At 46.5% G+C, this 24,137-nt stretch overlaps 5 protein-coding genes across 8 annotated transcripts; 3 read left to right on the top strand and 2 right to left on the bottom strand.

Moving 5' to 3' along the window:
• The first annotated feature begins 54 nt into the window (after nt 1–54).
• On the top strand, nt 55–5,913 carry LOC148403457 (uncharacterized). 2 transcript variants are annotated; one of them, XM_088369285.1, is made up of 9 exons: nt 55–516; nt 1,677–2,001; nt 2,069–2,260; nt 2,363–2,821; nt 2,893–2,953; nt 3,030–3,082; nt 3,556–3,598; nt 3,676–3,855; nt 4,093–5,913. In XM_088369285.1, exons 2-9 carry the CDS (start codon nt 1,821–1,823, stop codon nt 4,739–4,741), a joined length of 1,818 nt encoding a protein of 605 aa, XP_088225411.1. In that variant the 5' UTR covers nt 55–516; nt 1,677–1,820; the 3' UTR covers nt 4,742–5,913. The 2 variants fall into 2 exon arrangements, with proteins under 2 accessions (XP_088225411.1, XP_088225418.1); XM_088369292.1 differs by having other exon boundaries at nt 55–895.
• Nucleotides 5,914–6,471: 558 nt separating this feature from the next.
• Nucleotides 6,472–12,587, top strand: otud4 (OTU deubiquitinase 4). The gene is made up of 18 exons (XM_088369237.1): nt 6,472–6,872; nt 7,259–7,342; nt 7,703–7,753; nt 7,838–7,884; nt 7,956–8,028; nt 8,189–8,270; nt 8,358–8,542; nt 8,609–8,711; nt 8,780–8,844; nt 8,919–9,019; nt 9,424–9,521; nt 9,605–9,722; nt 9,789–9,903; nt 9,977–10,772; nt 10,843–10,883; nt 10,971–11,313; nt 11,715–11,764; nt 12,356–12,587. Exons 1-18 carry the CDS (start codon nt 6,741–6,743, stop codon nt 12,557–12,559), a joined length of 2,688 nt encoding a protein of 895 aa, XP_088225363.1. The 5' UTR covers nt 6,472–6,740; the 3' UTR covers nt 12,560–12,587.
• A 150-nt stretch (nt 12,588–12,737) lies between these two features.
• LOC148403455 (uncharacterized) lies at nt 12,738–16,648 on the bottom strand. The gene is made up of 10 exons (XM_088369364.1): nt 16,331–16,648; nt 16,073–16,254; nt 15,604–15,741; nt 15,396–15,528; nt 15,128–15,320; nt 14,620–14,761; nt 14,207–14,359; nt 13,796–13,842; nt 13,420–13,502; nt 12,738–13,346 (listed from the first exon to the last, which is right to left on the bottom strand). Exons 1-10 carry the CDS (start codon nt 16,436–16,438, stop codon nt 13,257–13,259), a joined length of 1,269 nt encoding a protein of 422 aa, XP_088225490.1. The 5' UTR covers nt 16,439–16,648; the 3' UTR covers nt 12,738–13,256.
• On the top strand, nt 13,220–23,657 carry LOC148403453 (type I phosphatidylinositol 4,5-bisphosphate 4-phosphatase-A-like). Of its 3 annotated transcripts, XM_088369476.1 has the most exons (9): nt 13,220–13,374; nt 13,458–13,561; nt 21,288–21,521; nt 22,185–22,351; nt 22,426–22,532; nt 22,625–22,736; nt 22,806–22,858; nt 22,936–23,026; nt 23,093–23,657. In XM_088369476.1, exons 3-9 carry the CDS (start codon nt 21,416–21,418, stop codon nt 23,228–23,230), a joined length of 774 nt encoding a protein of 257 aa, XP_088225602.1. In that variant the 5' UTR covers nt 13,220–13,374; nt 13,458–13,561; nt 21,288–21,415; the 3' UTR covers nt 23,231–23,657. The 3 variants fall into 3 exon arrangements, with proteins under 3 accessions (XP_088225602.1, XP_088225595.1, XP_088225585.1); XM_088369469.1 differs by lacking the exon at nt 13,220–13,374 and having other exon boundaries at nt 13,386–13,561; XM_088369459.1 differs by lacking the exons at nt 13,220–13,374; nt 13,458–13,561 and having other exon boundaries at nt 21,233–21,521.
• On the bottom strand, nt 17,122–19,924 carry LOC148403454 (uncharacterized). The gene is made up of 10 exons (XM_088369378.1): nt 19,691–19,924; nt 19,452–19,633; nt 19,242–19,388; nt 19,068–19,176; nt 18,819–18,993; nt 18,565–18,706; nt 18,318–18,458; nt 18,177–18,223; nt 17,775–17,845; nt 17,122–17,692 (listed from the first exon to the last, which is right to left on the bottom strand). Exons 1-10 carry the CDS (start codon nt 19,790–19,792, stop codon nt 17,594–17,596), a joined length of 1,215 nt encoding a protein of 404 aa, XP_088225504.1. The 5' UTR covers nt 19,793–19,924; the 3' UTR covers nt 17,122–17,593.
• Nucleotides 23,658–24,137: the final 480 nt, after the last annotated feature.

Below are 24,137 nucleotides of genomic sequence, written 5' to 3'. Positions count from 1 at the left end.
AATATAAAGTTCAGATGTTTTCATAGGTTAAAAAAATTATCTTGGGTTCGGGTTGTGCGCTCTCAAAAGTGTTGACTGTTCTGTTCAAATGAACAAATGTTCACCTTGCGTGTGCCCGTGTTAGCTTGGCGCGTGGACGGACTCACTGCGTCCCTTTCGCGCGCGCGCACGCTCACGCGTGTGAACGAGAGAGAGAGAGGGAGAGAGAGGAAGAGAGAGAGGGAGAAAGGAGGCGGAAACCTCCATCTGCCCTGCTCAGTGACCGACCCGTCATCCTCCTCTCGGCCTGGAAAAAGACATCTCCGCGCGGCTTTCGCCTCACTCCTCCCCTCGCCCCCCTCCCTCCCTCCACTGGCACTGTCGGAAAGTGGCGGAGCAAGCCCGGGGGTCGACGCAAGAGGGGGGCCAAAAAAAAAAAGAGCGAATTTACCGCCAGTAAAATGTGCGGTCTATATATAGGCTCTGCCCCGGACTGCACCATCTCAACCACCGCCGCCACCTGCCCTCCCGGCACCGGTAAGTCTCCGAGGGTGAGCGGGGAAAGGGAGCCGGCGACAAGGCGTCGTCTGGTCGTCCCGGGGCGGGTTGTCGACGCCAAATGACCCGAGTGGATGACTTCAGAGGTCTCGTGAGGTCGAGTTCCGCTCAGCCATGTTGCAGGGGCGTGATGGAGAGAGAGAGAGCGAGAGGGAGGAGGGAGGGGGCGACTGGACTCTTGACACCTGCCCTGCTTCCCGGTACCAGCTGAAACGGAACAATTTCGCCGCTTCGTTGGTACTGAATTGGCGCACCGTCCTCCCACGCCGGGAATTGACTTTGTGACTCGGTGTGTCAGCCATGTTGCGACGGGAAAGGGGACGAGCGTGTGCTCCAGAACTCTGGCTTCGTCCGGAAGGTTCGGACAGCCACCGTCCGACCGGTACCGAGCAGGGAGGAACGGGGTCACGCTCATTTGCAGACTCCCGTGAGGCATGAATGAGTCGAGAGGCTGGAGCGAACCGGGTCTTGTGGTGTCAGAGTGGACCGATTTGATGTTCGATTATTATTTACATATTTATAGTTTGCAACAATTTGACTGAATTACAATTCCACTCGGAGATTCTCGTCGTCATTTTTACGTTTTTTAGCCACTTTGGATTGCCATGTGTGGACTATTTTTTGATATTTAAAAATGTATTTAACAATGTTTTTGGCCTGATTCCATTCGATTGTCTAGGTTGCAATTTTATGCGAATTTAAATGATTTGCTTATGATTTGGTAAATACGATTAGCATACTTGTCAACAATTATTGTGAACATGGGGTATGCCGCCTCAGGTTTTTGTGCAACACATCTGAAAATAGAAATTTGCAGAATAACTTACAAAAGTAATAAACGTGGCAGTTGTGTACAAATTAATTAAATACTGAAAAATGACAGCCTCGTGGAGCTATTGCGATGCGTCGATTAATCGATGTATTTTAACCCCCATGATCACAATTGATTTCTGCCAGTAAGGTCATGGCAGGAGATGCTGCAGCCTGTTACCATGGCGATGTGATTATGACATTATCGGGCCTTATCCAGTCAATCATTGCCTAATTAGAGATTCACTTTGATCGTGTTTTATTTCTTGTCATGCTCGTCATCCACCTTCCGTCTTGTCTCTCGTTTTGCCTTCATCCTTCGCTCACAGGTCAGAATCTGTCAGAGGAGTAGATTTGCATCATGCTCTCCTCTCCTCCGAGTGGCCAAGAACCTTCACGTCTTATTTTAGCATCCCTCCTCTCGTATCGCTCGCCTCTCTTTTGAGTGTGACTCTCTTACTCGTCGCTGGAAAATGAAGCGTGGGCTGAGCGTGTTACAGCCTGCTCCTCCTTCGGACGCGGCCGGTCGACACACGCGGGCGGCTCACGCGGAGTCGCGCGAGGCGGGTTCGAGCCCCTTCCTGGCAGCCACCTCTCTCTTCAGCCCTGATGTCAGCACCAAGATGGCGTCTGACCTTCTCATTAGGATGTCAGGTGGTTAAAACACACACACACATACACACACAAACGAGGCGTCTGTCTTATGTCTGTGTGTCTTCAGAGGCCACTCAGAAGGCTCAGGTCCTCCCTGGGGGTCGAGCCGAGGGACGAGGGGGACAGCAGGAGGAGCCGGGCCTGGCTCTGTCCCCCGATGGTCCCGGGGCCAGTCCCGACCCACCCTCGCTCACGCACACACCTGAGGGGGACGCCGCCACTGACACGCTGGCTTCAGACTTGCTCAGGAAACTGGCAGGTTTGTGCACGTGTGTGTTCATCCATCTGTTTGTATGAAGACATGGATTAAGTCATTTATTGACGGATAGAGAAGATGAGCAAATCATGTTTTTAATGGCAGAGAGTCAGCTCCTGACCCAGCCCAACGTGAAGGTCAAGGAGGAAGAGGACGCCATGGAAATAGAAACGCCGAGGATGTCAAGCGTCATCCGTGAAGGACCAATAGGAGACCTCCGAGGCGATGGAGGTCACCGTCTTCTGGCCGTCAAAACGGAACACGGCGGGGTGGCGGAGATGGAAGATCCACATCTGGACGGCGATGTTCCCAACGTTCCGCTTGGTGTCAAACAGGAGGGGGAGGAGATCTCCGCTGACACCCTGGCGGAGCAGATTCTCCTCAGAGGGAAAACGGAAGAGGAGACCCGACCCAGGTTGTTTTCAGGGGTCGCGGTGGAGGAACAGCAGTTCTTTGGAGACCAGTTAGGTTCCGGAGCCAAAATGGCGGAGCAGTGCCTCCGGGCGGCGCTATGGCAGGACATGTCCGTCAACCTGGCGTCCACGTTACTGCAACAGCTCTCAGGTATCACACAGCACCGTTTACTTTTGTCACGTCAAGTATCATGTTCACCTCGCGCTTTTGCCGCCCTCCAGAGCGGGTCGCTAAGTCCGGCAGTGTGCTTACGCTGAGGTCCAGCCCCCCTGCCAGGAGCAGGTGAGTGTCCCGCTAGTCTCTTCTTCTTCTTTTACTTCTCCTAAGCAGTGTGTCCATGTCTTTGTGTCACGTTTAGCCCTGTCCTGAAGGTGGAGCCAGCCTGGTCCTCTCCCTTGGAGTCTGCATATGGTATGAAACACACACAGTCAGAACCTCACTGGCACCGTTAGCAAAATTTCATTTTGGCGCCCTCTGTTGTTATTATTATTAATTGTTTATTTACAAACTGTAGCGTCAACTCATTGCAGCATGCCGACTTGTTTTCATGCTCCTTTTGGGAGCCTCCCATGTGTGTCGCATATATCAGTAATTGAGTAATTAATTGAATTAAATGTATAAAACTGTTTCGGTATCACCGCTGTCACTTCGGCGATTTAGCCGCCAGAGGGCAGTATAAGAAAATCATGAATACACAAATAAAGGAAACTCAAACCGTCGCAAACATAACAGTTTTTTTTCCATTTATCCATAATCCGAAAAACTCCAAACTGTTTGCCTGTTATTTGCTTTTAGAGCCCCCTGGTGGCCATCTAGTGGAAAAACTTCCATTGTTTTGCTTGTCACTCTTCATATTGACATTTGTTGATTTATGTCTCTGACAGGCACCCCAAGCAGCCCGCCAGGAAGTGCGAGCTTCTTCTACCGGTGAGTTGACCTCATCTACCGAGAAGCTAGGTTTGCCGTCGCCACGGACACGAAGGACCTTCCTCCCCTGTGGTCAGGTGTCACGTGTGCGGCTTCGAGACCGACGGGCGCCTCCTTTTCCGATCTCACATGACGGAGCATCGGCGGCAGGAGCGCGGCTCCTTTTCACTGCACTGCTGCGTGTGCGACCACTCCACCAATCAGGAGGCGGCCATGAGGGCGCACGCCGACAAGCACGTGCTGGGCAGAGCAACCAGGTGAAAATCTTAACCCCTAATTGGCAATCCATAATCTAGTTTGTCATTTACGGGAAACAAAGTGTGCCTTTTAGTATTTGGGTTATTTCTGAAGGTTTCCTAGTATTTAAACCAACTGAAGCTAAATTTGCTGCCATGGTGCTTTATGGGGGCAAAAAGTTGCTAGCGCCAAATGTGTGACTGCATCAATGACTGCGCGCGGCGCTAACCACCGCTCTTCACCTCCACCCCCGCCAGATGCCCCCTCACCCTTCCCGCCGGCAGCGCGCCCACAGTTGCCACGGCAACCCCGCCGGAGACGAGCACCTCGGAGCATCGCTGCCGCATCTGCCAGAGGTCGTTTCCCGGGCAACCGGAGCTGCTGGTTCACTTCCAGGGTCATCGCCAAGGCAACCAGTACCGTTGCGAGCGCTGCGGCCACCTGACGCGCACCGCCAACAAGCTGGTGGAGCACGTACGCGTGCACACGGGTGAGCGGCCCTTCACCTGCCACCTTTGCCCGTACAGCGCCAAGCGGCGGGACAGCCTGCGCCTGCACTGCAAGGTCAAGCACGGAGCGCACGCCAACGTGGCCGCTGCCAGCGCCCCCAGCAACGTGCACACGCACCGCTCCTACGTGCACGCGGACAATCCCAGCAAACACGTTCGGCGGCTGCACACCAACGTGCCCTCCTCATCTTCATCCTCTCCTCATCTTCCTCTTCAGGCCTCGCTATGTGAGCTAGCAGGGTGGAGGGATTTGTCTCCTCTCGTGCCCATCACGACTCTCCTCTCGCTGAAGCCTCAATTTACTGCGCCTCCGTCCGCTCCCTCCTCCTCTTCCTCCTCCTCCTCCTCTTCCAACAAACATTCTTTCCTTGGCTACCTTGGCCTGACATCTTTATGAATGTCTTCTTTTCTCCTCCGTCCTCATCTTTCGCTCACGATGGATGTAACGCTCCCGCCTCCCCATTTGAGAATGTCCAAAACCGACACGCTGAACGGCGGCAGCAGCGGCGCAGTACCCGCTGCCTGTTTTTCGCTAATCATTGAAGTGCTAGCTCGTAAAGCACTTGACTCCTTTTCTTATCTTGAATTATTATTACTACTCAGTATGTGTTGTCCTTCAGAAACTGCCAGCTTCGTCAAGTTTTGGGGTGAATTTACAACGTGATGGATGATGACAGCCAGATCATTGGACCAAAACTGTAAATATTACCTTGAGGTCATTAGCACCCTCAACATTTTGATTTAGCTAGCAGCTAACGGCAATTCATGTTCAAGATGCTCCAATATACCTTGGCAATGGGGAAATAATATTGCCCACAATGCAATAGAGTTGCACTAGACTACATTCTTGTCTGTGATCTTTTACATAGGGCCCCCTAGTGTTCGAACTGAGACACTAAATAACTTCATTTACTTGAAGTGTGGCAAGAAAAACTTGCAGTTGGATGTTAAAATGACAAATTGTTTATGTCAAAGGAGTTAGATTTAAATTAGACGTATGAAAAAATTGGTTAAAATAATACACACTTTAATCACAATTGCAAACCACATTGGCATTAAGTATCGGTACTTTCTATCGACTTCTACTTGCACGGAATCTGGAAAAAAGTGCTATTGGAGCATCCCTAATTAACGTGATGATTGCCCAAATTATCTGCATGAAAATGTATCAGTCTTTTTTTCTTGCCAAACCAGTTCTAAATCAATGCTGCAGTATGTTTTGTTTCCTTTTTGTGTGTTACTTATCTTGGTTTGCTTGCATTGTAGTTGTGTTGATGGAGGTTCTGAAGGACAAAGATGCTCTTTCTGATCTTTCTGTTGTATATAGCGATCCATGTGCACTTTGTTGGCTTGCTGATGCAAAAAAAAAGACTAATCATAAGATTTACGCCATTTTTTATATACGTATATCGCATACCAAGATTGTTTGTCGGGACAGTTTGACCAGCGACTGTCGATTGATTGTCTTGTTACAAATAAGCTCACAGATTCAGCAGAGTCAGAGATGAAGAAGGTCACTGTGGTCTATTCTGCTGAATCCTGTTTGCTTCTGCTTGATCAATAAAGTTTCATTTCACGAATGACGCCTTCGTTGGTTCCTTTTCTGTCATGGCATGATCATGACCATCGTCACAAAGTATGACTAGAGGCCGGAAATTAATAAATAAGTCAGAGCCATGAAGGTCACAGTCCTCACTCCGCACACACACAAACAAGTGGGAGGATGAGTGTCAATCGCCATGGGCCCTGCCCCACTGTCTCCCCCCCCCTTCTGGTTGCCACGGTAACCTGGCCTGTTGTAGCCGAGGGAGCTTTACAAACAGGTCATTATTAGATTTCACTAAATGAAAGGAGGAGGATGGGAGGAAGCAAGGGAAGAGGGGCTCGAGAAAGCAGTGCCTTTGGTACCTGGGCCTTCACTGGGGATTTACGTGACGTAATCCATCTCTGAAAACGGCCATTATCATATTGTGTTTATTGTCACAAGGTTAGCCGGGACAGTGTTTGATTAATTACGTAATCATCCAAATTAAAAGACTTTACGATCATTTTGTGCTGACAGCCAATCAACGTATCGACGATGCGTTCTCGTCACGTGTTTATTGGCAGCATGACTTCCGGGTCTTGGCGGGAAATGAGTAGCCGGAACGCGGAAGTGGTGGGCTTTTTAAATGATATTGACGACATCGAGCGAGCGCCTGTCAAAAGAAAAGTTTACTTTCACTTTCATGACTGCCTGGATTAGGAGCAGGCGGAGTAGGAAGAGTGGGCCTTCCTCGGAAACGAAACTAAACGCCGTCATACGGGATGCGTCATCTGATTGTTGGGTCGATGGCGAGTGCTTGTCTTTAGTGCGTTTCAGATTGCTTAAAATACCAGCGCTAAGCTGAGTTAGCATGAGCCGTGTTGGGAACATGCGAGCGAGCGAGGAAGAGACGCTTATGGACGACTATTTGGCCTCCATCGGACTGCATCGGAAACGGGTCGCCAAGGACGGGTCGTGCTTGTTTCGTGCCGTGGCCGAACAGGTAAATACAATGTGACAAACAATTTGTAGTTTAGCCCGTGTGACGTCATTAACTGCCATTAAGCAGAGCGTATTCATATTGCTCATAATGTACATGTTTTGTATTCTTTATTTTGATTTGCCCGGATAAAATTCAACCCAGACTTTTTAAGGTACCTCTGAAAATATTTTAGCAAATGTGTTGCCATGGCGATCCCCCCCCCCCCCCCCAGCCCGTCACAATGCTCTGACCCAAACAAACAGATAATAAGTTTTTACATTTTTTACTCCCCATTTATCTCAAACAGTTGGGTTGTCAGAGCTGTTCTTTAATAAATACAAAGGAAAAAAATATTTGACCTATTTGTTGTATGCTCTCAAATGTGCTCATGGATGCTCTTGTTGCAGGTTCTTCACTCCCAAAGTCTTCACTTACAAGTTCGCACCCAGTGTGTTTCCTTCCTAAGGCAACATAGAGAAAGCTATGAGGCAGTAAGTGCACATCAGGTTTCTGCAAAACCAAAAAGTCCCTCAAATTGTTTAATATGTCACTTTTTTACAATGAGCCGTGTTTATGTGCTGCGTGTGGGGCTTTTAGCCTGAGCAGCAGGGCAGGTGACATGGAAGCAATGCTGCTATTTGCTGCTTTGTTTTTTTTTTAATGCATTGGGGCTGGCAGTAATTCATCCACTCCAACAGATGGCGCTGTATTCAAAGACATTAAAAAGCCACTTAAGCTATAGTGCGCCTGAAAGTTGGCACACGCTGTAATTAGTAATAATCAACTTGACATTATGATGCGCTTGCGTTGCCGCTGGAATTTTTTAAAATTGTGTGTGCATGTGTGTGAAGTTCATTGAAGGTGATTTTGAAGAGTACCTGCAGCGGCTTCAGGACCCGCAGGTAAGACCTCTGTGTACTCCCAACACACTCAAACACTTGTTAGCTTTTGTTTGAGCGAAAGCGAACAATTGGTTGTTTTTGCAGCAGTGGGCAGGTGAAGTGGAGATGAACGCGCTGGCCGTCATGTTCAAGTAAGCCTAAGTTTTTGTATGTGCTCCGCTTTTCAGCTTATTCAAGATTTGAACCATTTGTGTGTGCACAGGAGGGATTTTGTGATCTTTCAAGAGCCTGGCAAATCCCCGGTGGATATCACAGGCAACAAATTCAAGGAGAAGGTCTGCGTTCCACACATGGCTCCATTTGGTGGATTTTTTTATTTTCCATTCCATGAACCACATCACCTTGACCTTCCACAACACATAATCAGTTTTTTTTTTACCATGCATGTAAATACTCTGCCTAAACTGAACCTCCCCCCCCCCCCCCCCTTTTCAGTTCCAGCTAATTTTTCTGAATGGAAATCACTACGACAGTGTTTATCCCATCAGCCATATAAAGAATGCTGCACTCTGCCAGTGTGAGTCGAGTCACAAGTGGCTTCCCAAAATATGGTTTGCTGGAGTAAGGGAAGACTTGATCGCTGACACGTGTGTTTACGCTGCAGCCATCTTGTACGAGCTGCTGTACGCCGACGTCTTCAAGCTGAGCCGGCACACCGTGACTTCCTGTCAGTCGAGAGGCCGAACCAGCGAGCGGCTGACCGACGACAGTATGGCGCCGTGCCTCAGCAGCGACGACTCCGACTCGGAAGCGGAGAACTTGTTCAGGAGCAACAACAGCCGGACGAGGGTAAACACAGTTAACCATATTTTTTAGCCTAATGTAAATCCCACAATGCCCTTTATGTGAGTGCAGGGGCGGGGTCGCGGCCTTCCGTTGCCAGAGAGTGTGCGCCGTTCACTGAGCGAGAGTCTGTACCGAAATGTTGCATATGACGTGTGGCACAAGTCCAAAAAAGGTGAGGCAGAGAAAGAGGTTTCCTCCTGTTTAAATCCACCCACACTAATCAACTCTCCCGTCTTTCAGCTCAACTCAAGCAGGATTACTGCATGGCTGCCGGGATGCAGTACACTGTCGGCCAACGATGTCAGGTCTTGCACACTTTAAAATGTGCATTTTATGTTTTATATATGCACGCATACTGATTGTTGCTCAATGGCTGTAGGTGTGGCTGGATGGAAGTGAGCAGAGCTACAACGCCACCATTGAGGAAATCCCGCTTGATGACGGCCCGGTGACTATTTACACGGAAGAAGAAGGCCAACTGTACGTAACGCATATACACAAACTGCAAATGTTATCATGCAACTCACTTTTACTATCACCATTATGCCCCTCAAATATTCACCTGTGACTTTAGCTATTTGATTTTTTATCTATTTATTTTCTCAGTATTAATAAATATTGAATAGTGTTATATTTTCTGTCTGTGTTGCTCCACTGTTTGTATATTCAAATATCTCTTGCTTAAAGTTTTTGAACACCACAACACTGGTAGAATTCTTTAGCCCGTCTATAGTGTTTTGCATTGTTTGTTAGCATTAAGCTAAGCCAAGGCAAAAAAAATAAAATAAAAATCAGGTTAACGATTGCTTGTCATCAAAATTCGTATCTCAAGACGCCACTGTATACGCTCAGTCATGCTAACTGCTGCACATGCGTGACTGCAGACGTGTTCCTCTGTGGAGCCTGCGACCTGTGACGTCAGAAAGCCCGGAACGGAGCCCCGCCCACCGTCGGGAGAGGAGAATCTGCAACGGACAGCAAGGTATTGGCATGTTTGATCTTAAAAGATGGGCCTTCCACTCATTTGATGTCCATGTCAAGAATGACGCGTGCTTTGTCTTCCAGAAGGGCCTCGGGGCTCTGGCAAGTCCGGACCAAAGTCATCTGGTTTCAGAGTGGGCTCAAGTGGACGTGGGTACCAGCAGAAGTCACGAGCGCCGCATGAAGATCCGAGACGCTACAAGTAAGTGCGGAGATTGGCCTGCTTCTTTTGGTCACAGCGTTGTTCCAAGTTGGTGGTGTTCTTCAGGAGGAGCTCAGCAGACACTTTGTCATTTGGTATGACCAGTGGGGAGCATTTGCCCAAAGAGGAGGAGCAGGTGGAAATCCATCTCAAGGATGAGCTCAGCTTCCCGGCTCTTAGGGTTAGGAATCCACTCGTCGGTCGTTCTCTCCATTTGTCCACAGAATGAAATGAATGAATTTTGTCTTCTTCAGAGTCCACTTGAAGTTGTTGGCAGGCGTTCTCTCTCTGCTGCGGAAACACAGAAGATCACCCCTGAGCCTCTTCACATGGGTGACGCGTCTCCCTCGCCTGTCCCTCCTTCCCCGGTGACCGCTGTCCCGCCCTCAAATGTTCCTCCTCCCGCACCCACGAGCTTCCCAGCTCCCACGTTCATAGCTCCCATCGCACCGTGTCCAGGGGCCACGAGGGCCTTTGTTCCCCGTCCATCCTCACCCAGTCCTCCAGTGTACCCGAGCTCCTCGTCACCGGTGCCTCCTCTTCCACAAGTCACTGATGCCCTCCGACCTTCAGCTCAGAGGCCACGTAAGACATGGGACCTCTCTGTCTTTCCAGTTAAATGTCCGGATGCCGGAGACGCCGGGAGTGTGTCGGTGCTCCACAACCAGGGCAGTGCAACAATGGACCCGATGGCCGCTCAAGAATTGAAGGATCGGGTGGCGGATGTCGGCAGCAAAACGTGGGATCCCCTTCCCAGCCAAGACCTTCAGGTCCAATCGCGGCCTACTCCCTCTCCCCCCATCAGTCCGACACTCCAGAATCCCAGTGAGAATTCACCAGCTCATGAGGCCTTGCCCGCCCCATCCTCTGGCTCCCCCCAGCTTTTGCCCACTTCTCCCTTCCCACTCGGACAGCCCCCGACACTCCCCGGAGGCATCCTGGTGCACCACCTCTACCAGGATCCCCTGTACCCCGGCTTCCCCCAAGGAGAGAACGGCAATGTGCTGCCAGCTCCAGAGTTTTCCACTTCGGGAGAAGACCTCCCCCAGGGTGAGGGATGTCAAATCAAGTATTGCAGCACCTCGTGTCGGTCTGCTGATGGATGATTTTCCTTCCACAGATGTAAACGTCTTGAGGTTTTTCTTCAACTTGGGTGTGAAGGTAAAGCAGCAACCATGTAGCACGTACACCATAATGAGCCCATGTTACGTCCACTGTTTGATTCAGATCTTCATTGTTTTGCTTTAGGCATACACTTGGCCCTTCTACATGCCCTACCTGTACCTGCTGCCCCTCCAGCAGGCCCACATCATGCAGCCCCGAGTCCAGATGCCCCACTGCCCTCCCGAAGCCCCCCTCCAGCCCACGTGTCCCTCCGCAGCGGTTCCTGTGCAACCAGGTGAGCCCGCTAACGGCTGTGGTGACGCGTGGCCTGCACCCCACAGACCTGCGTACCAGGCAGCGGGATCCGACATGCTGACTCCACAGTGTGCCGCGTTGCCGTCGTACCCTCAGGACCCCCACCTCAATGTGCTCCACAGAGGCTCCCTGCATGCTTTTCCAGTCAACGCGGCGCTTGCACATAATATGGGTATCAACATACAGTCTTTCTTGTTTACATCGTAATAGATTGCTGATTTTCTCTCACCAGAAAAAAAAAAAATCGGTCAGGCTGAAACGGATTCATTATATTTCAGCTCATTTGTGTGCAATAAGATGTTTTGAAATACCCACGTGGTCCACCCAGCTCAAGGCACCACTGAATTCTGCTTTCGGATGAAGTTTCACGAGGAACCTAAAATGGCACTGGAACCTTTCCAGGTGAACTTATCAGCAGCTTCGAAGAAAGCCAACTGAAGTTCATGTGTAAAGGATCTAGTGCGTTGTAGGTTCATTCTGAAATTTCACCTGAAATTTTTTATGAGTAGTGTTATTTTAAGTTTATGTCGACACACATCGTGTACGTTACAAGAGTTTTTCCGCTGTTTTCAGGAGACAATGGCATGAACGCGATGCCGCGGCCTGACATCCCCCCAGCACTGGTACTGTATCTCCTTATATCTCCTTTTTTCGGTCTGAAGCGCTTTCCTTTCTCTGTATATGTCGTGTGGAAGCTATTGAGAAAAGTGGGTTGTTGTTAGGGAGGGGGCAGGAAATTCAGGCGATAATGGTCTTTTTTTTTTTTTTTTTTTAAAGCAATGTGCTGTTTTTTTTTTTAGTTAGTTTTTAAATATTTTGTTGGATTTTACAGATTTTTTTACACACTAATAATGTCTGTAATTTAGCTAAGTAGTCTAATAGTCTAATTGTGCAGTGGTTATCTAACATTTTATGCAATTTTTTTTTAAACATTAAATAGCTCTCTATGTAATTCTGTAGGTTGATCATTACCATTGCGCGTAAATATAAAAAATATTAGCCTAAAATCTATTGCACTAAAATTATGAAACTAAAAACATGTCCAATAAAGTTAAATACAGGCAAAAACAACAAATTTAACCAACAATAACAATTTTTTGGTTAGTATGTTAATATCTTCAAAATAAATGGGGAAATTGAGCAGTTATACCTAAGAAAGGTTTTCCTTATCCCACCCACTTTTTGTAACATTTCCTTTTTGATTTTTCGGGAAGGGAAGGGCAGCCCCTTTGGCCCACATCCCTCCGGGGGGTCACAGGGCGCCTCATCATCACCCGTCAGTGGGCTGCAACACCGATGAAATTGACGAGTCAGCCAATTTGCGGCTAGGGCCGAGCAGACACTACAGAGGACGAAGACCAGGTGGGCGAGGAGGCTACAGGAGGAGACGTGGGCGGGAACCAGGCAACTACTTCTAATGCACCTATAAAGATGTTCAAACTGCAACTTTTCTCATGTTTTTTTTTTTATTGTTATTCACATATATTTTGAAGAGAGGTAATACAAATTCAAAAGTGTCAAATTCTGCTCCAGGCCTCATTGAGGGCGTGGCGCATCAACTCTGCCCCAACTGGTTGTGCAGCAACAAGTCAAATATGACAATAGACCTCATTCTTTTAATGAGCTTTGACTATTAAATTTCAAGACACAAAGATATTGCTACCTTATGAAGGCGCCTAATGACTGGTTAATTAAGAGTAACCTGACCTGTAACACGGAAGTTGCTACTAGGTAATCAGAAACCCTATGCAAATACACGCGATCACGGAGAAAACTAACAAGGTGCTTAAAACATCAAATAATATTTAGTACACTTCAGAAAAAGAAAAAAAAATACAAGTCTGATAATATTGGGGGGGGGGGGGGATGACTAGTACGCCGTCATACCGATCGGGATTGAGCACGACATTTTGTCACGTTTTGGTAAATGAAAACGACATTTTATGCTAATTTTGTTTCTAAATCACATTTAGTCCCGATTTTATTCGTCAACGAAAAGGCATTACAGATTTAGTTATTGTTATGTAACCGGCATTATCGTTACGTCTCGTCTCCCTCACGCCATAAAGTCCCGTACAGGACGATATTTCGTCCTCATTTTTATTAATATATAAATCATTCATATAAGTGTTTTTTTTTTGTTATCGTCCCCAATCGCACTTGGATGTCGGTGGGCAGTCCTCGCTTAACCAGCTCCTCCTTCAACTGCAGGACAAAACAAGACACTTAAACGGTGTGCATAATAATGGGTTGTGTATGTGACACGGAGACTACATACCCCCTTTAAACCGTAATTTTTGATGACGTCTTCGACAGGATAGTTGCTTCGGACCGACAACCTGGCATCCAGGGCAAAATACACTAAAAAGAAAACGTCGCACAGTTTAAATCGGGTGGCCTGGATGGACCCAGTGGCAGTGGTGAGTTGTTGTTTTTTCTCCCCCATCAACATTTCAACCATGTCTAATCTCCCCAGGGCCTTTAGAATTATATATGCACGCCAATTAACTTTTAAGAGCAGACAGAATTGCAATTAGCTAGCTAGCTAGCTTGCTGACATTTTTAAATGAGGACGTTAGGCCCGCCACTGTCACATGGTGATGTCAAGTCTGTTTTATTATTATATAAAAGAGACAATAAGAGGTTTGACTCACAGTGGTCCACTGCTACGATGACGCAGCGCATCTCCGAATTAAGTTTGCTGTAGGACGGCAAAATTGACATGTTAGTATACAGTGATCCCTCGCTACTTTGCGTTTCGTTTATCGCGGCTGCACTACTTCGCGGATTTTTTCCCCCACATTAAAACAACATTTAAAAGTCAAATTAAAACTTCTAAAGTGAGCAAACGTGTGTTTAACCTTTAGGATAATGTAGTATTGCTCCAAATGTTCGTTTACATTCCTTTAGAAGTCTGTGTTAGCACGATCGCGAATTAGCATCTTTCCGCTAACTCGTTAGCCTGTCCTTCTCGTTGGTGACCGTACTTTGCGGATTTCACTTATCGCGGGTGGTTTTTGGAACCAATTATCCGCGATAAACGAAGGATTACTGTATATACATACCGTTCTGGATCTAGAATCGATTCAACAACAAAGCAGATGGCGTGACGTAGGCCCGAATCTTCTACAGTCGGTGTCCAGGACAAAACAAAATGGCCGTCGCCGAGATCCTCCTTCTTTGTGCCAGCCGGCCCGCTGAACAGCACTTGTTCGATGCTATCACACATGGATTGAATTCATTCCATATTTGATTAATAAATGAAACAATGAGACATTTAATTTTTGAATCATGCATTTAAATATTTAACCATTTATTTGTTTCATTTAATAAATGCCATATCCAATGAATACATAAAATCGTAAACTAATTAATGAGCTTTTTAAGTAAATATTTCATGGGGTATTTATTTATTTCATTTTGGCACTTTCAGTACTGCATGATTCTGTGGTGGTATTAAATTATTTAAAATTCCTACCTTGATCTCAGCGCGCTTGCATAAATGTCAATGTTCAGCGTATGGTTTACAAAGGCGTAAAGGTGAGTTTCATCTTCAGGTGTAGGAGACACAAATTTGGGTACAATATCCCCTGGTATACACGACTCCACTGGTGGATCCACTGGAAATTAACAATTCACACAGGGGAAAAGTTATAGTTAATATAGTGACACACATTACAAAATCACTTGAAACAGAATTATGTAGCATTATCATACCACTTTAGCAGTCGTGATTTTTAGCGTCAACAAAATTGCATTGCAAGACAGAACTTTCTGTTTTACCGTCACGCTCTGACTCCTCAACAGTAAAAAAAGCTTAATGCCCTGAAAATTCATAAATCACGTAGCTCTACTCATTCCCATTCCCGCCACTGAAAATACAAAACAATAACACCAGTATTATGAATGTTTTCCGCATTTTGACTCTCCCGACTTTTTCACTGAGAATGAACATGAGTCAAATCCAAACGTTCACATTTTCTCACCCTTCAGAACAAACTGAATGGGGACCTCGCTGAGGGGATCCAAATGTGAGTGAAATGTCTTGACCCCATTTGGGTCAATTAGAAGCAAGTCGTCGTGTGGGAAATCCTTCATCATCAGCTCTACAGCGTACGCGCCCTCCATGGCCACCTCGACGTCCTCAGGCACGATGGCATCATAGAATAAATGACCATCCTGCAAAGAAGGAGCAGTCAGCACTAGGCTTGGGCTTGAGGAGGGTGTTGTTTTGAGCCGGTGGGGGTCACTTACTGGATTGTGATAAAGAACTTTGGGAAAGAAACTAAATTTCGCAAAGCTGTTAATCTTCTCATACCAGTGAACTTCATCTCCGTCTGTGTCATACATGGGCAGCCTTATTACTCTGTCGCAGTTGGAGGGGACCCTTTGGGATTGACACAAACATTCTTTGGAGGCTGGTTGCCATGGCGCCCACATGTCAATGTCAGGGTGGTCGTACCTGTAGATGGGAAGCATGGTGGTCCGGGGGGACGAATTTGGCCGACCTGTGTCGGACCTTGTCCTCAGCTCGAGGTATGTCGAGGCGTTGACTTCCGTGACATTGTTGATATTGTCGATCCAGTTGATGCCGTCCAGTCTGGAAGAACAAAAAAAAAAAGTCGTTCTTGAGTGGATTTGGGATGGACAGAATCAGGAAGATCGTCAATCGGAACAGCACTGACTGGAAGGTTTGGAAACAAGATAACCCTGGTTTAGGATTGTTTAGAAATTGAGCCAATTGAAGACCAGAGGGGGAGAGAGAGAGACAGAGAGCTTCAGAGGAAGGGCGGGATCTATCTGTCTGTTCTTTTTTTCAGCCTGATCCATAAGTCCCCATTAGTCAATCAAGATCGAGCGTGGTTAACTTATCCTTTCTCTGTATCCATAAATATATCCAATAGCCCGAAAGTGAAGCTCTCAAGACTCACGCCAGATGAAAAGGTTCTTGGGAGTTGTTCACATGCAAGATGAGTTCATATTGACACCACTCTCCGCTGTTCTCGTCCACAAAGTTCACAGACACCAAGTTGACTGTGCAGACCTCTGCCTCACAGTTCCCCAAGGTGAAGTTGTTGCACTCCTGGAAGGCCACCTTGGCGCGAACGACCGCCTGCCGAGCATAAACTTGTGATGTCACCCGACAGCGCAGACGTTGATATACGCTTCGGGAAAGGTGGAATACGCACCGTGTTGGCCGTGCCATTGAGGGGGTGGTAGGTGAACGCCGAGCCCGTGTAGTTCAAGGCCCGGCAGCTGCAGACCAGCAACGACAAAACCAACAGGCAGCAACGCATGACGGACGACTGGACCTCAACTGGTGCGACTCACAATAACGAGTCGAGCGTCTGACGCCGGCTTCTTTATGCGGTCTGACTTGTTCTCAGGGGAAAAACTGTGTTCTGATTTACCAGCAGAATGCAAAGGTGAGGCCTGGCAGCTTGCCATTGTAATTAACGTCAGTGTGACAGCTCGTTAATGTTATTGCGCATTTGACAAAACTATTCTTTCCTCATACTGGCTGCTCATCACATGTTTCATCTTACAATTTGCTAACGTGTAGTTTGCTAGCGTGCTCTGTCTACACTGCAACAGCATTAGAGTGCCTCGTTGTTAGCCGTGAGTGCGCACACGTCAAGTAGAGTAAGACGGGAAGCAATTTTATTTTTATTTTTCAAATGTCAATGGCTTTAATTTTCAATTTACAGAAACATCTTTTCACCTAAAAAAATTGTATAATGAATGCACACACACAAACTCACATGCAGTCATTATAATTGTTAGACATGTGCTGGTAACTTGCCAAGAAAAAGCCTGAAAAAAGTTTCACAAAAGGTTAATTATAGTGCCAAATGGAGGGGGAGTCCCAAGAAAAGATGTGCTCATCTTTTTTATAAAATTGAACGGCGGTGTGACCGGTCTGCCCGTGTGTTTTTTTAGTCTTACTCAGAAGTCTTAAAACAAATTCTTACAGCAAAAGTCACTGCTCTTTAAAAGTTACTTTATTGTGCGTGTAGATAGATAAAATAAGAAATAAAGACAGATAAATTTTTGTTTTCCCGATTGTATTTTCTTCAAAAATCAGGATTAAAAAAAAAATTTGCTTAGTTAGCTCATTTTTGCAGCAAAAACTACAGAGGCATCAATATGATATATCTGTACTAAAAAAAAGTTCCGATACCACATCACCGATAGCGTTCAGCACAAGATTCTGTTTCCGAACATAATTTTTTGTTATAAGTAAATTAAAATTAAAAACACACTTTAATCACAATCGTGATCACAGATGTAATGACATCAAGTATCTTCACTGCTTATTATCGGCAAGCACTCGAATGTGTGTACTCGCTACGAAAAAAAAATTAATTGGTCCAATGTGTGTTCAATGTATGAATGATGAACATAAATAATTGGCATTGGCACAAAGTGAAGGCCCCAGAATCCCACTTTGCTCAGGGTACAAAGGAGCTTTGTGTTGCGGTCTCGCTGAAGCTCACCAATTTCAGGGTGATGTTTGAGGGCAGCCCTCGTAACACCAGCTCTGCTTTCAGCTGCGGGTCAAAAAAACGGGAGATTCAAAAGCGTGCTAGCGTTGACTTGAGTGTGTTGCACACCTGATGCTGAATGACGGACCTGCGCTACGTCGATGTGGTCCGCAGACAGCGGGAATGCCGACTGGAGCCTTGCTGTCACTGTAACCACAACTAAATGCAGAAATGACTTTTAGTTTTTGGCTGGCTTGGCAGCGAGTTGGTGATGATGTCATCTGATTTTTAAATGATTATTGAGCCAATCCCCGACAAAACAATTAAGCAATTATTCATGCTTCTTAAATTTTGGGGCAAGTAAAAGCGCTAATTATGACGTGTCATTATAAATCGTCCTGTCTGCTTGAAAAAAAAAATTAGGAAGGGTTTTTATTTGATACAATCCACCATTTTGATTCGCTTTGATCGTACCATCTTAGGTTAAAAAAAAAAAAGTTTTCAAACTTCCTGGACTCAAAACATTTGAGAATTGAAGGAACAAACTCACCAGGATGAACCGTCACAATGACACAGCGCATCTCTGAGTGACGTGTGCTACGAGAGAGTAATATTAGCGTGTTAGCATGCTAAGTGCGTGACTATGGTTGTCACTGATGAGCGGTACTGCTCATAAACTTAAGACACCTACATCACTTCAAAGTCAACCGTTTCAAGGACAAAGCAGACTGGGTGACTTAGACCCAAGTCCTTCTCATTCGGCGTCCAGACCAGCTCAACGTTCCTCCTATTAGTCATGTCCAATGGCCCGCTAAACAGCAGACGCAGGCTCCTAAAACATAAAACCTTCTTCAGAAAATGGATGACACAAGCTGCTACTGATTCGATTCTTTTTATGCGCTACTATTTTTCTAGTATCACGTTCATCAAACACATACTGAATAGATGGCGCGAAAAAACTTAAGCGGATTATCAGGGTCTGATTGACTGAGGCGAACAGATGATCTCCGTTGGCTGGTGTAGAAAGCCAGAAGACAGGCAGGTACTCTCCATCCACGCAGGACTTCACCCGAGGACCTACTACACATTTTTTAGCACGCAGACGGAAGAATTTAACGGCAAGCCTCTGATGAGGAACAACACCATTAGAAAAAATCAACAGTCTAGAGTCCAAATGTGTCCATTTTCTTACCGATCAGAACAAACTGGACGGGGATTTGGCTGAGGGGATCCTCGCTTGTGAGATTCTCACTCCCACTGCCGTAAGCCAGCGTGATGTTCTGGCGAGGAAAGTCCTCCATGAGCACCTGCACGGCGTACGCACCTTCCGCAATGTCAATGCTTGGGACGAAAAACATGTTGCAATCCTGCAAACACGGAGTAGTCAGGACTTTTTTACGACTGAAGTAATCGTTTGAGATTGTTTTCAAGGGTCACTTACTGCCGAGAGCTTGAGAACAGATGTTGCGTTTTGATAGCGACACCTCACCACGTCTCCGTCAGGGTCGAAGGTGGGTAGGGTCACGTTCCTCTGGCAGTTGGAGGCGACTCTACGGGGTGCACGCAAACAGCTGGAAGTCAATCACGCTTCCACGTTAGGGTGGTCTTACTGTACCTGAGAACGGGCAGCATGTTGGCCCGGGGCGACGCGTTTGCCCGGCCAGTGTCGGACCTCGTCCAGGTATGTGCGTGTGCGATGGCCACCACCTCTGTTACGTTATTGGTGACGTTGATCCACTGGAGTACAACTGGAGCAGAAAGGCTAGACCAACACACATAATTTTTTTTACTATTTCAAGGCGGTTGGGACGTCCACGCAACTTACCGCAGCACCAGCTTGGAGGTCTGCGTCACATCATAATATGTTTCTACGTCATTTTGACACGTTCCGTTAGTATCAATGGTGGCTACGGCCCGAGATGCACCTGCGGTGCAGTTCTTTGACTGGCACGTCCAAAAGGATCCAGGGCACTTGTTTTGGTATGTCATTTTGGAGCGAACAACCACCTGCGTAGACGTCGAGTCATTCCAACAGGTTTTTGCAAACGGGTCGAGGTTACGTACCGTATTATTCACGGAGGGGTCATAGATCATGACCGCGCTCAGGAAGGTGGATGCATGGGAGCCGCAGACGAGCAGAGACAAGACGAGCAGGTGGCACCACATGATGAACAGTGGATGGTCTTAGTCACGGACGTTCGTGCCTCTGGTCTGGCCAGCTTCTTGCATTGCAGTGAACAATGTCCAAGGGCGTGGCCTGGCATGAGGAGATTCTGAAAACAGTGGGTGACTGTGTCTGTCTATGCCTGTGCACATTTGCGAGACTTTAAAAAAATTGCTTGCCGCTTCATATTTTGCCGTGTTGAAATGATTTCCAAAGCAACATTTTTTGGCCCTTCAATAATATTTCTCTATGCTTGAGAAAAGGAGGGACACTTTATGGTTGAGTGAAATTGCAAGTCACGGCTAAAATGTTCTGCGCTACAGTGGTTGCCGGACCAGTTCTTGTCACACACGCAGAAAAATTTATTTGAAAAAGGAAGAAGACGGATTAATTTAGATTCTAATTAGACATTTATGTGGTTAGCTGTGTTTACACGGATGAGCTTTTTAAACATCACAGCTTCCTGATTTCTGACGTTACAAAAGGACAGGTAGACAAAAATGTCGGTCGACAGCATTCCAAAAGATTTCATTGTGGTAACAAACAACTTAGCTAACCTAAGTGGAATTTTTAACAAGGTGCTGTAACCATTGCGCAATAGCAAGACTTTGTGGAAAGAAGCAGAACTTGACAAATAAAATAATTTGGGAGGGGAATCATTTTGAGCTAATGGTTAACATGATGTCTCGTGTCTAAAGTTGAGGGTTTCACATCTGAGGTTAATCCTTCCTGTGTGAAGTTAAAATGTTCTTGGTGCTTCTTCTTGGGGAACTCCGGTTTCATAAAGCATTCCAACTGGCAAGAAGACAGTACATTTGTCATGGAGACAACAATTAGATAGTGGTTTTCACAAAACAACAGAGCTGTTTTCACTCCTACAGAGTCCGGACATCTATAAAATATATAAGATACTAAGACATTTGGTAGAACAGTCCCAGTTTTATTGTTGCTTGTCTTCGCACACAGTTAGGTGGTTAGGGGTGTTTGAATTGTGTCGAGATAGTATTTTTGTACAATGGCCACTTTCTCATCCAAAGTTTCTCTATGCTGTTTTTAGGCCTCTGCTGAGCACATCTGAGGAAACTGAAAAAAAGTATACATTGCTGATATTATCGGATTAGGTTAAATTAGATAAACCAGCAAGTGAAAATAAACGAGACGTCTACCAATCTTTAAAATTTACGACAATTAGATGAATAGATTTTTCACACTTTGTTGTTTGTCACATAATTAATAGCCAAGTTCCAATTTTTTTTTCATGTTTTCTTGTACATTTTGGTAAACTTCGCTGCACGAAAGACAAAAGTCTTTATCATAAGTCTTTGTCAACTAATCAGGTGACTTGCAGCCAATCAGGTGACGGTAGCTTTGTAATTGACCCCGCCTACTTTCTCTGAGATTCTCCCAGAGGTGGAGCGCACTGTCAATCACATACCACGGTCATGTGACTCGTGTTTACAGTGTTTCACTTCCGCCTTCCGCCGTCTCACTCCACAGTGTCATCATCCGAAGTTTGGGACTGAAAATCTCGCTAAAAAGTTGCAAGAGTGAGCCCCTGAGTTGTCGCCGCTGTCCTTCGGCCTCTTCCTTCGTGCTGTGGGACTAGTAGAGGCCCGTTGGGAGTGATGGCGGACGGGGAGAGCTCACCGCTGCTGTCCTCCGAGCACCACGACGAGACAAATGGCAATTTTCTCGGTAGAACGTCCTACGGACTCCTCGCTGAACCCCAGAGTATGTCAGAAATGCAAGAAATATGTCGACATAAACGATTCGCGAAATGTTAGGGGCTTTAAATTCGCCCAAGCTTAGATGAACATTGTATTGTGTTTCTTTTAAAGATCCATAGATAATAGTTGGTGGTCACATGATGGTTTGTTCTTGGTGGTCACGTTGTAAGAATTATTCATACCAAGTATGAGCACGTAAAGTTCTTTAATATTATAGAATCATAGACATCTATCTGACTTTAGCAGAGTGTACAAAAATATAAAATGTCTACTAATGTCCCTTCATCGTATCACCGTTCACGCCGTATCGTGGATTTTGAAATTGTGATCTCTAATTTTACATAGCTCATTTTTGCCATATGAGAATTTGCAGTAAAGGTAAAAACTGCCTTTTGAACTCGCAGATATTCAAAAGTTACAGCTCCGACAGTGTGGGACTTGAGTATGGCGACCCCAAGTGGACAAAATAATACCCGTGCTTCACATCAGTATACAGTAGATTTAAAATGCTGTTGAGGAAGCTCCGACAGTGTGGAACTTGAATATGGCGACCCCAAGTGGACAAAATAATAACCGTGCCTCATAACACTATACAGTAGATCTAAAATGCTGCTGAGGAAGGTATCAGTGATGAATGTTAAATGAATGCCCCCTCCTCCTCCTGTAGGTTTGGTGCCTGATGAACCCCCGCCGCCCTACTCGCCACACAGCAGCCCGGAAAGCTTCAGTGGGAGCGCTCCAGTCATCAGCTGCCGCGTTTGTCAGGGAGCCATATGCGTGGAAGGCAAGACGCACCAGCATGTGGTCAAGTGCAGCGTTTGCAATGAAGCGACTGTGAGTCCCGTGTGACCTTTACCCCCCACGTAGTGTGCGCCTGCGAGAGTTTAAAACGCTCCTCCCTTCTGCAGCCCATCAAGAACGCCCCGGCTGGCAAGAAATATGTCAGATGTCCGTGTAGCTGTCTGCTCATCTGCAAAGTCACGTCGCAGAAGATCGCATGTCCACGACCGTACTGGTCAGTTCACTCATTCATGAGTTTTGGCCTACACTGGCTGAAAGCGAAACGGAAGCTCAGATGACAACGTTTGTTTGTGATTTTCCTTCCAGTAAACGTATCATCAATCTGGGCCCAGTTCACGTCGGCGAGGATAGTCCGGAGCTGCAGAACCCACCCGTCGGTGTCCGAGTCATCTGTGGCCATTGCTCCAATACGTTCCTGGTGCCTGTTCCTGTCCCTCTTCCTCCGTAACATCTCACGCAACTGACTCACCTTCTGTTTCTCTCCCAGTGGACAGAAATTTCCGACAGGACCTTGTCTAGATGTCCGCACTGTCGTAAAGTGTAAGCGCCTCTTTGTCGCTTTGTATCGAGAACTCCTCAATAGGAAGTGGAGACATTTTTGTTCGGTGTTCTTCCAGTTCCTCAGTTGGCCGGCGGTACCCCAGGAGGAGGACCCTGCTGTGTCTCATGGTCTTCGCCGTGGTGGCCGCTTCCACCGCTGGACTAATGGTGAGTGTTGACAGAGGCCATGTGAACGCAATACCAGGGCGTACGTAACCCTCATTTTGCATCCAGGTGGGAACGTGGCGGCCCGCTCGGGAGTCCAAAGGGATCTACGCCGCGTGGGTGCTGCTCCTTCTTATCGCCGCCTTTGCCCTGGCCAGAACCGTCTACTGGAGTTGCCTAAAAATTAGCCACCCCATTTCAACGTGATGTCGGAATCATCGTGCGCCGCATCAATGACTAACTTTTCAATATGTGCCTTTAGTTTGTTTATTAGCAATACAGTGAAGCCTTGCTATTCACTGAGCTTAAGGACTGAGCAAGGTGCTAATCGTAGTAAATTCGGAAGTCATTGATGTTTCTAAATGCGGGTATGCGTGAATCGATTTTAGTCACTGTATTCGTTAGTTCGTCATTCTGATTCAACGTGAGCTCTGCCGACTGGATCCACTGTTTTACCAAGTTCTGATTCTTTTTGTATTGTCGGACAAACTAATAATTTAAAAAAACTAAATAACAAATCTATTTTTTGTTGCACTAAGAAGGAAACGTGGCGGTCAAGGGATGGTAATGTGCAAAAACAACTGTACTGTCAAATATGTCTCGCTGCTAGAATATTAATGTGAAACTAATTTCATATGAGGGTGGTGTGGTATATTTTTATTCTGCTCCTATTCTTGTATGTTTCTCTCATAAGGCTGGGGTCATGTACCAGGTCAGGCCAGTTCGTGCGGGATATTGGGATTCGGTTTCAGGAATGTATCGTTACAGACAACAGAATATAGAACGGTCAATTGGCGAGTTGGGGGTCAACCCGCAGCTGTTAAGCAGAGCGACGGGGTCAAGAGTCGCGGGGTATAAGGCATGGAGACTGGAAGACTCGGGGGGGGGGGGGGGGGGGGGCACACTCAATAAATTTTCCTTGGGCGTGAGACACTTCATTTGACATCGGTTGAATAAAATATTTTCCCAATCAGCCATGTGTCACTAAAAGTTTTCCTTCCATTTGAGCACCGAAGACAATTCACCACAATGGCAAAATATTGTTGACAGTGTCGTGTTACTCCGTTTTGTACAGAAATATAGTTTTCCTGGATTTTATTTTTTACTCATTAAA

This window comes from Syngnathus floridae, chromosome 1 (genome assembly GCF_059516105.1).
Source record: "Syngnathus floridae isolate MCC-2025c chromosome 1, RoL_Sflo_1.0, whole genome shotgun sequence".
Lineage (NCBI taxonomy): Eukaryota > Metazoa > Chordata > Actinopteri > Syngnathiformes > Syngnathidae > Syngnathus > Syngnathus floridae.
The sequence above is the reverse complement of the archived record's forward strand: the minus strand, read 5'-3'. Positions and strand labels throughout refer to the sequence as shown.

Coding starts and splice junctions, on each gene's coding strand:
- LOC148403455 (XM_088369364.1), bottom strand. CDS start 16,438: ATGCGTTGCTGCCTGTTGGTTTTGTCGTTGCTGGTCTGCAGCTGCCGG. Junction 14,762..15,127: donor CATTCAGTTTGTTCTGAAGG/GTGAGAAAATGT, acceptor GTTAATTTCCAG/TGGATCCACCAGTGGAGTCG. Junction 14,360..14,619: donor GCAAGCGCGCTGAGATCAAG/GTAGGAATTTTA, acceptor CATGTGTGATAG/CATCGAACAAGTGCTGTTCA.
- otud4 (XM_088369237.1), top strand. CDS start 6,741: ATGAGCCGTGTTGGGAACATGCGAGCGAGCGAGGAAGAGACGCTTATG. Junction 6,873..7,258: donor TTCGTGCCGTGGCCGAACAG/GTAAATACAATG, acceptor CTCTTGTTGCAG/GTTCTTCACTCCCAAAGTCT. Junction 11,765..12,355: donor CTGACATCCCCCCAGCACTG/GTACTGTATCTC, acceptor TTTTTCGGGAAG/GGAAGGGCAGCCCCTTTGGC.
- LOC148403454 (XM_088369378.1), bottom strand. CDS start 19,792: ATGTGGTGCCACCTGCTCGTCTTGTCTCTGCTCGTCTGCGGCTCCCAT. Junction 18,459..18,564: donor TTTTTCGCGCCATCTATTCA/GTATGTGTTTGA, acceptor TTTATGTTTTAG/GAGCCTGCGTCTGCTGTTTA. Junction 18,224..18,317: donor ACGGTTGACTTTGAAGTGAT/GTAGGTGTCTTA, acceptor ACTCTCTCGTAG/CACACGTCACTCAGAGATGC.
- LOC148403457 (XM_088369285.1), top strand. CDS start 1,821: ATGAAGCGTGGGCTGAGCGTGTTACAGCCTGCTCCTCCTTCGGACGCG. Junction 3,083..3,555: donor TCCCTTGGAGTCTGCATATG/GTATGAAACACA, acceptor TGTCTCTGACAG/GCACCCCAAGCAGCCCGCCA. Junction 3,599..3,675: donor AGTGCGAGCTTCTTCTACCG/GTGAGTTGACCT, acceptor CCCTGTGGTCAG/GTGTCACGTGTGCGGCTTCG.
- LOC148403453 (XM_088369476.1), top strand. CDS start 21,416: ATGGCGGACGGGGAGAGCTCACCGCTGCTGTCCTCCGAGCACCACGAC. Junction 21,522..22,184: donor ACTCCTCGCTGAACCCCAGA/GTATGTCAGAAA, acceptor CTCCTCCTGTAG/GTTTGGTGCCTGATGAACCC. Junction 23,027..23,092: donor CTTCCACCGCTGGACTAATG/GTGAGTGTTGAC, acceptor TTTTGCATCCAG/GTGGGAACGTGGCGGCCCGC.